Genomic DNA, 17,034 nt, shown 5'->3' with positions numbered 1-17,034 from the left:
TCCTGATTTTTCCCCCTCAGTTAAATTTTATATATATAATATATATATAAATCTTCCTTGCATGTGACCATATTTAAATTCCTGTGCTGTTCTGTTAAGGATGAAGAAAAAGTATGGTCCCGGAGACTGTGAAACGCCTTTGTGTTATTTGACCAGAAGCAGGTTATTTCAATAGTGCACTACACTCTACAGTCCATTTTAGAGCAAACAGGAATACAGTGAAATCTTTCTGCTGTGAAGTATCTCTCAGCATCAACTACTGCTTGAAGAAGCAGAGAACAAGCTTTGTGCCCCTTCTCAGGAATAAGGCATTGGCGTGGCAAGTGAATGGGGCTTCTGAACACTATTTTGAGAAGATGAACTGACATCTCAGCATACTGGAGATACGTTAGAACTTAACAAGTGACTCAACCGATGATGTTTTCTTGAGGAGCTACAACGATCCAGTGATATAAACAGCAACTTTTCCAGTAAGAATGTTTTAAATATTTTCTCCTGCACCTCTTGATCATGCCTGTAAAAAGATCAAAACTCAGGATGGAGCTCTACAAAACACCTTCCCCAGTGAAAGCATACATCTAAAATCGCACCTGCAGTGGTGCTAGACTTTAGTATATAATATTTTGGTGACACCCTTTCCCAGTAATCTGAGGAAGAGAAGGCATCAACAGAAATCAGTAGAGAGGTGCTTTTTTTTTTTTTGGTATAGGTGAGCAACAAAAACTTATCGTAACTTGGTCAGCCCTGAATTGGTCAGGCAGTTGGACTAGATGATCATCGTAGGTTCCTTCCAACTGAAAAACTCTATTCTATTCTATTAGACTAATTACATCCTAACAAACAGTTATTAGCACATAGGGGCAGAAAAACTGAATCACATTTGGAAAGGGGCCAGAAATTATTACTTCTAACGAGGCCAGACAGACATCCCCTGCCTCCTCTCACAACAGCACAATACGGAACTGCCCAGCTCCCTATGCCTTGCTTAAGCTTAATTATGTCTAATAAACAATAAAGCTAAATTAGAACAGGATCCTCCTCACAGCCATGGGCACAAGGAAGGAAATGAATGGCAGCTGAGATGCCACAAGTCCAAACACCCCACTGACAGGAGAACAGGAAAGCACTCATAGCTCACACTTGGTTTCAGTAAATAACATTATTCAAAAGAACTAGGCTGTGCCAAAGGTAGATTGCAGGAAGACACATGCTTGATGAGCAAAAGACCTCTGAAGGTTGTTAACACGCTGCTTTTACACAACATTAATGAACTCCTGGGCATCAGTTTCAGGATTAAGCATGAGGTTAGGCTTGTAGTTAACACCACGTGCTTTAGTCAGGCCTGCATACTTCTACATTTGCTCATCTTCGTACTTCCAAGAACTCTTTCTAAATATGAAGAGTTTCCTGAATCAGGATTTATTTGTATTCCAGAAACCAATGCTGAATAAGGACAAAATTAAAAAAAAAAAAAAAAAAAATACTGCATTGGTGAATAAAACTTTTTATGAATATTTAACTCCAGAAAGTCTACTTTTACACTGATACTATCAGAATTTTTGGAAATGACACTAGGAAAAACCATTTATAGCAACAAGCTGATTAATCTGAATAAAGCTAAAATACATAGAGTAGCTTAAATCATACAAATATAAATTCAAACACATGTAAAAGAAAACAGATACCCATTGCATTTTAATACCAAAATAAGTAATTGTTAGATTCCTCATTAAAAAAATCCTTTGTGGAAACTAAAATTTACTACAATAAGACCACCTGCAATATTACTCTGACATCACATAATTTCCTGTTAATAATCTAGACTTAGCAATGTGATGGAAAACTTAATAACACAGTATTTAGTTCTTACATAAAGGAACAAACTGGAAGAAAAACAAATTCAGTAAGGTTTTAAATTACTCAAAAAGATAAAAGAATTTCCTTCATTTCCCTTGATTTTACAATCAGTTCTTTAAGGGATCAAAGCATGTTAACACAACTGTTTTATTTAGAAACGTTAAATACAAGACAACTTATTTCTCCTACACTTTGTTCTCCCCGCTCCTTCCCTGCTGAAGGAATAACATTAGTTTTTGCTCATGCTGTTAAACAATATAAATGTCTTGTCCATAGTGGGAAGCTATCGCGTTTAAAATTAAAGAAATATTTATTTCCAAATATACGTGTTCCTGGCATGTAAACCCATATAGGACTGATATTAATGTTTTGTGAAGAATAAAATGCTTCCAATATCTATCTTGCAAGAATGCGGAACTAAATAAAATACAAATAATAAAAAACTGGATTACTGGAAATATTGGAGGTCAAATCTGATGTTTGGCTGAGACCAGGAAAAGGAAGCACTAAAGACAGAAATAGATGAACAAAAAGCAGGCCTTGTCTCTGTGAGCAATACTAACACCTGAAGGAAATCATCTTGTACTTTGAATAAGAGGTTATTCATGCAAAAAAGTCTATCTATTATAATCCCGTTAAAAAAACATACTGTTTGGATGAATAATTGTTTACCTAATTAGAGGTTTTCTTGGCTTAACTGGAAAACAAAGACATAATTTGCCTATAATACAAATCAGATTTTATGTAAAATATTCGTATCAATTTTTCTCTTGACACTTTGCTTTGCTCATTTATTTGTCAGCAAATCAAGCAACCTGCTGAACCAGAAGAGGCCAAGTCTCCTCATGTATTTGGAGACCAAATGAGGAGCTAACTATCCCTACTACGTTACATTGCCAAGTGCTGGAATAAAATGTATGTGGAAGGAAGCACAGAAGAAAAATTATATTTGAAAAACAAAGAATGGCACATTTTGGAGTCCTATTTTTAAAACAAAACAAGATTTACGTGGAAAATGTAGGTATTGATATCTAGCAAATCAACATCTTATATTTTTCTATTTAAATACATAAATTACCAGAAAGCCTTCATTATCAATACTGTAAGTTAATAAATACCATGATGCTTAATTTTGCATGTCCATGTTGCATTTCTTGGTACAACTTTAGACCCTAAATGCAACATGAAACATTCCAACCATGGTGTTGCTATGAAAAAACACAGTGCCTTGCAGAAGACAAACATCCTTCTATCACATGGAGCTTCTAAAAACTTCTAAAAATAATATCTTTTTCAACCTTTCTACGCTTTCTAGAGTAATCCTTCTGCTCTTTAGGACAACCTATGGAACTCCTATAATGATACACCTGAGAAACTTTGCAAGTGTTCAGTTATTTTGGACAAATTTAGCTAAACAACCTTCATTATGTGGAAAGTATCCAAATGTTATCAACATAGTGGTAGATTGACCCTGGCTGGGTGCCAGGTGCCCAGCAAAGCCGCTCTATCACTCCCCTCCTCAGCTGGACAGGGGAGAGAAAATATAACAAAAGGCTCATGGGTCAAGAGAAGGACAGTTTAATAAAGTGATAGCAAAGGTAACGCACAAAAGCAAAGAAAAACAAATGATGCTATTCTCTACTTCCCATCAGCAGGCGATGTCTGGCCACTTCCCGGGAAGCAGGGCTTCAGTATGCGTAGTGGTTGCTCCAGAAGGCAAAAAAATGCCCCCCTTCCGTCTCCGTTTACTTAGCTTTTATATCTGAGCTGATGTCATATGGTATGGAATATCTGTTTCGTTAGTTTCGGTCGGCTGTCCTGGTTATGTCCCCTCCCAAGATCTTGCCCTGCCCCAGCCTGCCATGGTGGAGGGTGGGGTGGTGTAAAAATGTTGGAGAGACAGCCTTGATGCTGTGCCAGCACTGCTCAGCGGTAGCCAAAACACTGGTGTGCTATCAACACCTTTCTAGCTACTGATGCAAAGCACAGCACCATGAGGGCTGCTATGGGGAGAATTAACTCCATCTCAGCCAGACCCAATACACATAGCTTCAGCATCTCAGTATGGCTACTATAAAAGAAACTCTAGGTTGAATGCCTTGTCTTTGACAGTTGTCAGCAGTAAGGGAAAATTCAAGGAAGTTAAGCTTTAGGTAACTTCTTTCCATCCTCCAGCATCTTGGCACAGAGATTTCTCAAGCCAGATGTTGGCATCTGTTTAAATACCTAATGATGGATTTTTCTCTTACAAGTTTGCTCAGTTACTTTTTGAATCACTATAAAACTCAGATTCCGCAGAGTCTTGTGGTCAAGTGTTCCACAATTAAACTGTGTGCTGTGCACAGAAGTATCTTCTTAGGCTTGAATCTGACACCTGGTTTTAGATGTGACTAAACCTTTCCCTATCTCATGCATATTTTCTATATCTGTACTATATTCTCCTCTCAACCTTTTTTTTCCCCAGACTAAGGAGTCTTCAGAACAAGCAGTTTTTCATTTTTACTCATTCTTGACTTCCTCCAACCTCAACCCTGTTCCATCTAATGGCAAAATTAGCCTCTCTTATTCTCCATTCTAACATTTTCATAGATTATGACCTCAAGTTCTTGTTCCTAAGTGGCAACACAGAGTTCACGGTTAATGATTATGTACAAAAATGTAATTTCTTTTTAGTTCCCAAATCTTCCATGCCACTTTACACTTACATGAATGGGAATTTCAAGCAACATTTTACTGCTGTCACTCTGTCTCAGAAGGTATTTCTGCTTTTCTTGGTTCATAAGTTTGTTTCTATGCTTAGTCCGAAGGAGCTGTTAGCAGCTGCAGGCTTTCTTATCCTGTTATTCACCTTCTTCTCCTGACCACTTGTGAAAATACTAAATAATGACATGTTCAAAACTAACTATGTAACGTTTACATAAGGTAAATACAGATAGCATGTGTAGAAAAAATACACAGGTATCTGCGGTGCTTTCTGTTCATCAGCCTAAAAATTGTATTTTAATCTGAAAACTTTCTACCCGTTATGCTACCAGATAATACTCTTTTGTTGCAATATGAAATAAAGGAAAACCTGTTTTATTTCAACTTCATGTACTGTGCATTTGAAAGTAACTGGATGACTTTTTTTATGTTTATAATCAACAGAGTAACTTCCTTCACAGTGAAAAAAGGAGAAACACTGTTATAGCAAAAAATGTCTTTTGACTAATGTTTCCCAGGGGTTTGCACTGCCTCCTCTGAATTGATAACCATTCAATAACTGATTTATGTCAATATTACTATCAAAAAAAGGTTCAAAGATACTTTAACTGCACAGTATCCTGAAACATGTTGTTGACATTTAACCCCAGCTGGCAACTAAGCACCAGACAGCCGCTCACTCACTCCCCCCCGGCACAGTGCGATGGGGGAGGGAATCGGGGAAAAAAAAAAGTAAAACTTGTGGGTTGAGATAAGAACAGTTTAGTAGAAAAGAAGAAACTAATAATGATAATGATAAAATGACAATAATAATAACAAATAACTGGAATATACAAAACAAGTGATGCACAATGCAATTGCTCATCACTCACCAACCGATGGATGCCCAGTTAGTCCCCAAGCAGCAATCCACCTCCCCCAGCCAACTCCCACCAGTTTATATACTGGGCATTCCATTCCACAGTATGGAATACCCCGTTGGCCAGTTTGGGTCAGCTGCCCTGGCTGTGTCCCCTCCCAACTTCTTGTGCCCCTCCAGCTTTCTCACTGGCTGGGCATGAGAAGCTGAAAAATCCTTGACTTAGACTAAACATTACTTAGCAACAACTGAAAACATCAGTGTGTTATCAACATTCTTCTCATACTGAATCCAAGACGTAACACTAGACCAGCTATTAGGAAGGAAATTAACTCTAACCCAGCGAAAACCAGGACATATGTTTAGTGTTTTGTTTTGGTTTTTTGTTTGTTTTTTTAAACCCTGTAACCTTGTCCCCAGCAGTAATATTTCTGTGCACCTCTTCTCCAATTTCACTTTTAAATAATAAATCACCACAACTATTAATGTTTGCTCTGTGCTCACTGCCTCTGAAGTAATGTAATTCAACAGAAAGTAATGACAAATAAAATAACTAAGTATATCTAAAGTAAACTGGGATAAAATGACACTATCACATGCCTTTTTCTTTTATCTCCTATTTTTTCCCCTACATTGAAATCCTAATTTTTTTTCAACTTAAATAGATTTACCAATTAAAAATAAAGCTAATTACAGTTGACTGAATTTTAATACAAAAAAAATAATTAAAAGATGATACCAGACTCGAGGACTTTCAAAGAAGCAGGATAAAAAAGACATTTTCAAATACCCAGAGTTACTTCTGTTGTTGCTAATCTTTAAATAGAATTATCTCAAACAATGCTATAGGTGCTGTTATTATTTTCTAGTTACTTCCAGATGATAAAAAAGTTTTCTGGAATTCTTGCTAAACCCCCTCTTAAAAAAATCTCTATTTTAGTTGCTAGGAAAAAAGACAGCCTCACACCAAAATTTGAAGTGAACCTCTTAGTTCTTTTTAAAGTATCAACTGTAAGCTTACGAACTATATTTTAATTATTGTTGATGAGCAACTGGCATGACATGGGTTTTCCTGTTCATTTCTCACAGCCACATATTAGCTTGCCAGTTAAATCTTTCTGAATATTCTCATTTCTAAATCCTATCCCCTTTGACTGTGATCCATGCTTAATTTCTGCTGAGGAAAAGGCATAAAAAGCTTACAAGTTCAAATGCTTAATGGACTTATGAAGAAGTATGTTGTAAGAAGGATTGCTTGGACAGTTTGATTAGATTAACACAATCGACCAGTTTCAACAACATACACTGCCCTTAAAAATACAGGTACTGCAACTTCCTTAATGGATGCTACCGCATTTAAATTGAAAAGCATCAATATCACATCCTTCTAATGCAAAGCGCCATGGAAAATGAACTGAAACACACTGAATAAGGATGATGGCATTTATAAACACACTGCTCTTGCCAAAAGAATAACTTGGCAAAAATGAACTACCTGTATGCTTATTTGTAAAGATGCATTTATATCTTAAAAATTTACATGGAATTTGTAACTAGTTTACACATATAGAAAATAACATGACAATTTTTGGAACTGTTGAGTTATACGGGAAAAAATTACTGAAATCACAAATTGAAATATTTACAGCATAGTCAGCATGGGTTTCTAAAAAGCACGTCCAGCTTGACTAACCTAATCTTCTGTAACAAGGTGACCCGATCAGTGAATGAGGGAAAGTCTGTGGATGTTTACCTGGACTTTAGTAAAGCTTTTGACACTGTTTCCCACAGCTTTCTCTTGGAGAAACTGGCTGCTCATGGCTTGGATGGGCATACTCTTCACTAGTGTACAAACAGTATGTATACTCTGTAGGGCCAAGCCCAAAGAATTATGGTGAATGGAGATAAATCCAGTTGGCGGCCAGTCAGAAGTGGTGTTCCGCAGGGCTCAGTACTGAGGCCAGTTCTGTTTAATATCTTTATCAATGATCTGGATGTGGGGATCAAGTGCACCCTCAGTAAGTTTGCAGACAACACCAAGGTGGAAGGGAAGGTTGATCTGCTCAAGGGTAGGAAGGCTCTGCAGAGGGATCTGGACAGGCTGGGTCGATGGGCCGAGGCCAACTGAATGAGGTTGAACAAGGCCAAGTGCCGGGTCCTGCACTTGGGTCACAACAACCCCATGCAGCGCTACAGGCTGGGGGAAGAGTGGCTGGAAAGCTGCCCGGCAGAAAAGGACCTGGGGGTGCTGGTCAGCAGCCAGCTGAATATGGGCCAGCAGTGTGCCCAGGTGGACAAGGCGGCCAAAAGCATCCTGGCCTGCATCAGCAATGGTGTGGCCAGCAGGAGCAGGGAGGTGGTTGTCCCCCTGTACTCGGCACTAGCGAGGCCGCACCTCTAGCTCTGTGTTCAGTTTCGGGCCCCTCACTACAAGAAAGACATTGAGGTGCTGGAGCATATTCGAAGAAGGGCAACAAAGCTGGTGAAGGGTCTGGAGCACAAGTCTTGTGAAGAGTGGCTGAGGGAACTGGGGTTGTTCAGTCTGCAGAAAAAGAGGCTGAGGGGAGACCTTATCACTCCCTATGACTACCTAAAAAGGAGGTTGTAGCGAGGTGGGTGTCGGTCTCTTTTCCCAAGTAACAAGCAATAGGACAAGAGGAAATGGCCTCAAGTTCTGCCAGGGCAGGTTTAGATTGGATATTAGGAAAAATTTCTTCACCAAAAGGGTTGTCAAGCATTGGAACAGGCTGCCCAGGGAAGTGGTTGAGTCACCAATCCTGGAAGTATTTAAGAGACATGTAGATGTGGCACTTACGGACACGGTTTAGTGGTGGACTTGGCAGTGTTAGGTTAATGGTTGGAATCAATGATCTTAAAAGGTCTTTCACAACCAAAATAATTCTATGATACTATAAATAAAGTATATTCAATATATTATAGCCACATCCTATTCTGTAAATAATATATAAAGCTGTAGTTCTGTTTTCTGTTAGAAATATCCAGAAAGTTCAGAAGATTAAGCAACTGACCAAGCATGTCTTTCAATTGTTTATAGGTCTGATTCAAAGAACTGCAGAAAATGAAATGATCTATTATAATTTTGCCTTCTTGAATTCGTTGTTCTGGCAGTCGTAACATTATCTAAACTTTGCTTTATTCCTCCCCCCACTGAGTTTTACTAAACTTAGTATTTTAAAAGATGATTCATAATCCATTCATGAATAAAATTAATGTGCAAACTGGTACAGCTACAGCATAAACCATGCAGATTTTTAACCACCCTGTAACAACCAATCTCACCTTGGTGTAGGGAAGATCAGAGTATGAGGTTAGTAGCAGGATAGACATATCCTATGGTACTTAAGTAGGAATAAGGATAGGTCCTTATTTTCAACTCTGGAGCTTGTGAAGGACAGGTCCTCCTTGTTTTCACCTCTATTATCAACACAACACAACCTTCTATATTGTGGCAAAACTTGAAAATTTTCTGTACAAACATTACTTTCCATAGTAATGATAAATAAACAATGGACTAAGTTCTGATTTATGGCTGCACAAATACATGATGAATTTTATCTTGTATAATGATACCAAATGATTCTATCATGATACAGCAAATACAGCAAAACTAGATATATTTTAACTTCTGTTAACCAAGCACAAATAGTCTGAAATTACTATAGAAAAAATGTACACAACTTTTAAATCTTTTCAGCAGATGTTGAAGATGCACTGAGTAACATTAGATACAGACTAAGAGCCATGTGATACACTGCAGTGATCTCCATATAATAACAAAATGCACTATTGGCCCTGAGATAGTGCCTACTTAATCCAGGACTATATGAGATGGACCAAATAGGGTTATCTGAAAGTTCATGTCTGCATTTACATTAGCAAGTGTCTCTGGGCAATAGCAGATGATAAGAAGATCAGAGCAGTTTGGGCTGAGGCTTCTACAGCTACAGTAAATGCAACTTGGATTTGTGTCTATACTTTACAATCAATTTAGTCTGGGATTTTACTTCAGACTAGATTTAGCCTTGAGTCCTCAAATACAATGTACCCACCATTCATGTGGTTCAAAGCTGTCCAAGTCATTGACTTGAGATGTATATGTCCCTGTTAGGGTACATTATGTGTTGGAGCCTCTTTGGTGTGTATCTGAAAAAGAGGTTACCATTAAATTTCCTCAGAAAGGAATTAACAAAAATATTCCATGAACCAAACCAATAGAAGGTAAGTGAGGACAAAAGGGGAATTTGCTTCAGAGCTGCACAACTATTCCAAATCAAATTGCAGACTTGTATCTAAATCTTGCTTCTCAAGAGAAGAATTTGGAAAAAAGTGCCTAATAAACACAGAATCCAAACAACCTAGAAGGCATCAGTACATCAAAATGGGAATTGAAGAATTCATGAGCTACACATGCTAAATTATATTATCAAGGTCATCTCACAAGACTGCAGGGATACTGCCTACAACCACTTACAAGTACAAAGCTGTAAGACTAGCACCATGCCTACTAACACAAGATTGTTCAAAAAAGTTGGAAGTTTTCATTTCCATTGCTGTAAAAAATATGTCTTTTAAACAACAGCTTAATGGTTCTAGTAACAGAAGACATCTTCAATTTCAAGGGGAAGGAAAAGAAAAAAAAAGAAAGAAAAAGATGAAGGCTGCAATTAGAGGACTTGGAAACAAAGACAGAAAGGTTGGTGAATTGTCAGTGCTGATTACAACAGTGGAGAAATAAAAACTAGACAGGGTGAAATTAAAGTATTGTGAACCTCTGCAACTGGAATGAAAAGAAATCTCAGTAATCAACTAAATACAAGTGTACTTTATTATGTTGCTTTAAGTGGGCTGAAGTATTCTTAATGTAATAATATTCAACAATTGAAAATAATAGCAGCTAAATTCAGCATATACCTTGGAGAAAAGTGTATTGTTCAACTTCACAAATTACTAGTTTTGGAGTGTACAACTGAAGGGACTTAAAAAAAAAAGTATGATTTTCTTAACTCATTTCATAAGCTACCTTCAAATGAAGTTCCCCAGAGGCATTTTTGGTAACCTCTGTCAGCATACACGAATGACAAAATTGTGCCCTTGGCAACACACAATTCAACTTCTATCCGATTGCAAGAACTCACTGGTTCTCAAATATCACAGTTAATATGAACTGAGAAAGCCGTATGAAGAACACTACTCTTTCTTACAGTAAACTTTTTAAATAAATAGAAATAAATTCCTATTTTTCCTTCTCTACTGTGGAAAAATACAGTTCCAGCATTTAAACCAAGTACGTCCAACTCGAGTTGAAGTTTATCTTCTTTCAATTACCACCACAGTTGTGGCTTTCAAAACCTGCAACAGCAGATGTGGAGTCACTGTCTCTGAAAGATGTTTCCCACAACAGCTATTTTCACTTTATTTGTAAACTCTTCCATTGTTTACAAAGTCACAACAGTATCGGAGCACAGTAATGATGCTCAAATTGTGATTCAGACATTATACTTAGTCTTGAGTGCCTTAGCGAGGCTGATTTTGATTTTTAGCGTCATTGAAAGATATTACTACCCTATAGAACATTGTTGAAGACAAGCGAGTTACCTGAAATTAATCTTATCCACTGACTCCTGTGTGCAAGTTTCTTAACTGCTTTATTAAACACACAGTGAAAATGGATTAGGGTGTAGTCAAAAATGTTGAATATAGAAATAAATGTTCTTTCATAGACATATCTTTTCAAATAGGTGAATAGCGTAGGCAAAATTAAAAAAAAAATAAGAGATAGCAGTGTGAAATTAATTCATTAAGTTAAAATGTGCAAGTATTGTTAGTAATAACTGATTTGTATACTTAACCAGAATAACCTCTACAACAACCTAGTATTTCACAAATTGTACTTTCTAGTGCACATTCTATACTCTTTTCAGAGATTAGAATAACCAGAAGGACAACTTACTTTCTGAACCAGTGCCAAACTGAAGATTCCTATGCTGAAATATTTTGATGTTTGAAATAAATCTTAAAAGTTAAAGACTGCAAAGCTTAGTGGAATAATGCCTACTTAATGACAGTCCAGAGGACAGCTGAAATCAGATTTAAATTGAAAACCACTGTCCACAACTGATGGCACATTAGGCATCACTTCAGAACCTCTTCATATTCATCTACATACTGCATCATACCTAGCATTATTTGAATTTCACACTACAAAAAAAAATTCTAATTAAGCATAGAACAGCCAAATTTAGCACAGATTTATATACACTTTGAAATAGTTGGAGTTTTTTGATCAGCAATTCCTGAACTACTGCTGGGAGAAAAAAAAAAAAGAGAAAAAAAGGAAAAAAAAAAAGGATAACCACAAGAATACTTACAGAGAAAAATGGTAAGAAAATGAAGGAACTGAATGATGGAAGATCTGAGTAATGACAGAAGCAGCAAATTACATATTCTATCTGATTTAAAGAGATTCATCTTATTCATATTAGACAAAAAATTCAAAACAAGAATAAGAATAAGAATTGGGCTTTTTTAAATTCTGTGAGGGGAAAGTAGAGTACAGATAGTTTGGAAAATGTAAGAGAAAAACATGTTGAACAAAAAAAAAAATCTTATGCAGGATCTACTGTAAAAAGTTACAAAATAGGTGAAACAAGAGCTTTTGGGAGGAAAAAGAAGAATTCTTGGTATCAGTAACTGTCATCCGCTATCTAGGGAGAACTGTCATACGGATGATCTGAAATGCACAACTAAAGGAGTCAGGTCAGAAAAAAAAAGTAGATATGCAAATCTTCAGCATAAGCTGACAGTGAAGTTGTAGGAAAGCCTCAGATCACCCATGAATAGGATGGAGAAGGAAAAGTAAAAAAGGACCAAGAACCCCATGAGACTGGAAGAAAGGGCAGAACAGCTCTCAAAATAGACAGTCAAGGGCAATGCAAGTAGCAGAGCAAAGCACAAGACTGTCATGTATCAGAAAAACAAGAAAGGCCAGAATATTAAGGAAGAAATGACCATTACTAGGAGCTAAAGACTGGGGAGAAAAAAGAAGATAAGGTTCTTAGTGTAGTTCTAATGATGTTGTACATTCCAGAAACAAACAGTAATTATACCAATTTCATAATCCCCCTACAAGTATCTATGCTACTATAAAGAAACTATTTTTACTGGATTTGTTGAATACTAGTTTGTCCTTTCTTCCTCCCCCCAAGGTTGTGTTTGAATTTAGGTACTGTGTCTTACACAGTGGAAAAGAGTATAAAATTACTTTGAAAGCTTAATAGATTTTTCTGTGCAGGCTGCTTAAAAGCTTTGCCACTAAAATAGTCTGCTTCAAATCAAATCAGGTTAATTTACGCATTTCAACCTACTAATCTGCAGTGTAGTAGAATGTTCTGCAGTACGTAGATGAATCTTGTCATGACTATGTACTAATTATTTTAATACACGGTAGGAGGCTGCCCTGTTTTGTAAAGTGGTATCAACTGTAGATTTCTGAAGTTCAAGTCTATCTTATGGTAATTTATTTTGTTTCTTACCTGGATGGAGATCTGCTATTCAGAAATTTATTATGCATAATAACATAAACCATGTATTTAGTATTATTTCCAATTTTGTTGTTCATTTACAGAAGCAACAAAATGCTTGCATTTTTATTCAACTGTTCATATTACATCTACTATAAACACTTCTGATTTGATTTTAAATTTTACAGTTCAAAGTTGGAAACATCACGCATTCTCACATTAAGGTAATCTATATCAACTCTGTGTTAGCTATGGATGTTTTAATAAATTTGATACAAGGAACCAGAGAACTGTATAACATGTTAGGATTATTTTACATTTGTTCAGTAACAACAAGAAGACATCAGAAACAAAAGGAAAAAAATCAAATGGCAGTCATGGTTTAGTTGTTAGTGTTCACTTCTATGAATACTAATAATCAGCATAACTAACCACAGGAGCTTGAGAAAAGATTCCAGTTTCAAAATACTAAACTAAACTTGAACTTGTAGCGTAGTCTCTTAAGACACATAAGTGTAGCTCAGCGAGGAAGGGCTCTGTGGGAAGAGCAGCTCCATCCTGCATGGCAGGGGTGCCCTGCAAAGTTCCTGTTGTGCTCCAGCTCCTTCCCTGGTAACTGTGAATTACACACTGACGCCACACCCCTACCCACAACCTGCACAGGAGAGTCCTGCATCCATGACAAACACAAGCACAAACAATGCAACAGTACTGTGTCCACTAACTCTCATGTTTTAAGATAGTTAGGAGTATGAGAAGAAAACCCTGAATCAGTAAGCTCAAAGAAGTTTCAGATAAGAATGCTTGTAATGGATTCCCTTGCTTCTTTCTTTTTCCTTCCTTTTTTTTTTTTTTTTTAAATAGTATCTGAAGGTAGAAAAGGTGAAACGTGCAATCATAAGTTACACTGAATCAATTAGAACTGAACACCCTTCAAAGACAGTGGCAATTATTTTGCTATATTGCATAAAACGATGCTTACAATGGGCTTGAAAATGTTTTTCAAAAGTGTTTAAGATCTAATAATAATTATTTTTAAAGTTACGAAGGAAGCTTACTCTCCTACTCTCCTTACTTGAAGTAACATCTAAAAACCACGCAGCTAACAGCACTCAATAGCTTGGATCTGAGCTGCTTCATGCATCAAAGGTACTTTACACCAACAGCAATCCAGTTTGTCACGAACAAATGCCCTGAAGACAAACTTACGGTTATCTATTACTACAGCTGTCATCTGGCTTACAGAATTTTCATTGTGTATAGTTAAAATTAAGAAGCCTCTGACTTTCCCATACTAGTTTTAGATTTCTGTATTGGCAGTTATAAAATGAAATTTAATAACTGAAAATAAACAGTATGTTACACAGACACTGGACCAATTTCATTGAGATAAACCAGGAATAACTGAACTAAACCAGGTTACATTTAACAATACTGTATGTAGAGAATGACTTACTTTTCAGAAGCACTGGTCTTACTTTAAGCATCTGGTTTACGCAAATCTGTCTGACTCAGACTACAAAAAATACAGAATTAAATTCCAATAGTGTCATATCTGGTAGTGATATTTTGGGAGGTGATCATTCAGAGGACTTAAGTTAGGTTTAAATAAACTGAGAGAATACCTATTCAATCGACAGAAACTGTGAAGTACCATTTTCAGAGAACAGCCATACGCTCAACAGCTGCTGAAACAATAGTCGAAGGAGATTAAAATCTGACATATTTAACTAACCTAGCCTACTTCATTGAATACCTGGGATAACAATAAAGTACAATTGTGCACAAGAGCGCGCAATACTTTTTAAACAGGATGCTAGTATTTCTTTCTTAAGCCAAGTATATTTCTCTCTTTATCCATGCCATTTATTGAAGTACCCAGAGCATAAAATCAGTTAATCTGGAAACTGTTGGCCTATTCACATAAGTAGAACTAACAAAGGAGTTTCCTCACTGAGGAACCATTAACTTTTCTTTTAGAGGAACAGGAAAATAAATTTGCAAGTAGAACCAAATGATGACATTAAGAAATACCTACAATAATTTACTTGCTATGTAATGGGAAGTCATTTAATGCCACATTGAACTCAATAAAATGTCTTGTATTTGAATGGTGCTTGATAATACTTCACCTCTACACGGGCATCCTTGCTCTGACAATTAGTTGTGCCTACAGCATGAGGCAGATGGGCTAAATGGTTTTGCTGACATCTCCACATGAACAGGAGATATGGCCGTACAAAATCCCTTCTACGTATGCAGACTTCCTACAGAGGGAAAAAATAATAATCCATGTACAAAGACAGCATTATGAAAAACTTCAAAACATGGAGTTCCACAGCTGCTTTAGGACAACGTAAGCATAGGCTGCTGCTGAAAAGGTAGTTTTGCCTAGCTCACTGCCTTGCCCGTACTTAAATGATTTCATTTATGCCAACATAAAGCGTTACGTAGACACGTAAGGAGCCAGATCATTAAACTCATCTAGGTGAAAAAATTACCCAAAAGAGAAAAGTTTTATCATCTCAAAGCAACAGTGAAATCACAGCAGAGATGGACAGTTCGGCATACCAGGAAACCTCTGACAGCTCACTCATCAGAAATACATTCACCTTCGCCATTCTGGATGATTCAGCTCATTGTGGGGCAGGAAAGCATGAGATCAGGGTAAGGAAAGTTGTAATAATGGACAAGGGCATATTTGGAAGCAAAGGCAGAAATATGTGTCAGCAGTTGCTTCATTTAGATGTCTGAAGTAGAAAGTGTGAACACATATCTTTCAAACACTTGCAAGAAAACCCATTTTTTGAGAAGTATGTGCTAAATTCTCAGTTCCTGACTTCCCAATCTGCATAGGCAAAACACATGTGAAGCAGCTACTCTTAATACATACTCATTTAAGTTATGTCTAATATAAATCACAGAATCCTTTCATTTGGAAAGGACCTCCTGAGATCATCCAAGATCATCCAGTTTAATAACCCTGCTAAAGCAGGGTCACCTAGACCGGGTTGTCTAGGACCATATCCCAGTTGGCTTTTGAATATCTCCAAGGATGGAAACCCCACAAATTAGGCAACTTAGGCCAGTGTTTGATGACCTTCACAGGACAAATGTTTTCTTGTGTTCAGATAGAATTCCATGTGTTTCAATTTGTGCCCATTACCTCTTGTCCTCTTACTGGGCACTGCTGAGAAGTTTACAAATATAAACTTAATTCAGAAACCAGAGGAATACATGGGGACTAGAGATGCTAATTTTAAAACTACCTTTGAAATCACAGAAAAGTGTTATGAAAGTCTGATATGTACAGAAACTAAAAGATGCACAAAATTAAAGAGCATATGTAGATGTAAGGCAATTTTTCCTTTCTCTCTTCTTGTATAGCAACATAATTCTCTTTCAGACTTTGGTCTTTAAGAACAATATTAATTTTAATAAAGCTTTCTTCTAGAAACTCTGACTACTTCAAAGTAGCTAAGAAGAAAAACAAATTATTTTCTAGACTGTATCTAACATTCTATTATCATACTATTGAGTCATGCATCAAGATCTTGATCAATAAAGCACTTCAGAGCACATGCTTAATTAACTAAATTCATGAGTTGTTCTACTGAAGTCAATAAGATTACTCACATTCTTTAAGCATAAGAGAAAGTACTTTAAGTCACCCTCTCTGCATTCACAGTCAGCTTCCATTTAGACACAGAAAAATTACCATGTATTTCAACAGTGCTGGAAGCTGCCTTAAGAATGTGAAGCTAAAAAAATCTACAGGCTTCCCTATGCATATCACTGACTTTTGATTTTGTATGGGCTTTGCACATCTAAATACCTTCCTCATAGAGTAGTGTGGCTACATATCTTTTTCCTTCTTTTATTTGCCACAGTGAATCTTCACTGGTGTCAATGAAAGCCACCAAAGAAAAATGGGCAAAAATTTGCAATATGCAAACAGATTTGCAATCCACACTTACTTAAGTTAAAAACAGTTGATCTAGTGGCCCAGAATTTCACACAATAAAAAAGTCCTTTTGCACATTATGAAAGTAATTTTAACTCACTTTTTGCAGA

At 36.7% G+C, this 17,034-nt stretch overlaps 1 protein-coding gene across 4 annotated transcripts in view; it reads right to left on the bottom strand.

The window, feature by feature from the left end:
- TBC1D22A (TBC1 domain family member 22A) overlaps positions 1 to 17,034 on the bottom strand; it is a 189,686-nt gene that overhangs the window by 54,263 nt on the left and 118,389 nt on the right. The window contains exon 12 of one of the 4 annotated variants that reach the window (XM_049813950.1): positions 8,271 to 9,583. The exons of the other annotated variants lie outside the window; for them this stretch is intronic. Coding sequence (XP_049669907.1) covers positions 9,545 to 9,583 — 39 coding nt within the window. The 3' untranslated portion in view covers positions 8,271 to 9,544. Of the gene's footprint in view, positions 1 to 8,270; positions 9,584 to 17,034 lie in introns of those variants that run through there. 4 annotated transcript variants of the gene reach the window in all.

Source organism: Accipiter gentilis, chromosome 11, assembly GCF_929443795.1.
Source record: "Accipiter gentilis chromosome 11, bAccGen1.1, whole genome shotgun sequence".
Classification (NCBI taxonomy): domain Eukaryota; kingdom Metazoa; phylum Chordata; class Aves; order Accipitriformes; family Accipitridae; genus Astur; species Astur gentilis.
The sequence above is the reverse complement of the archived record's forward strand: the minus strand, read 5'-3'. Positions and strand labels throughout refer to the sequence as shown.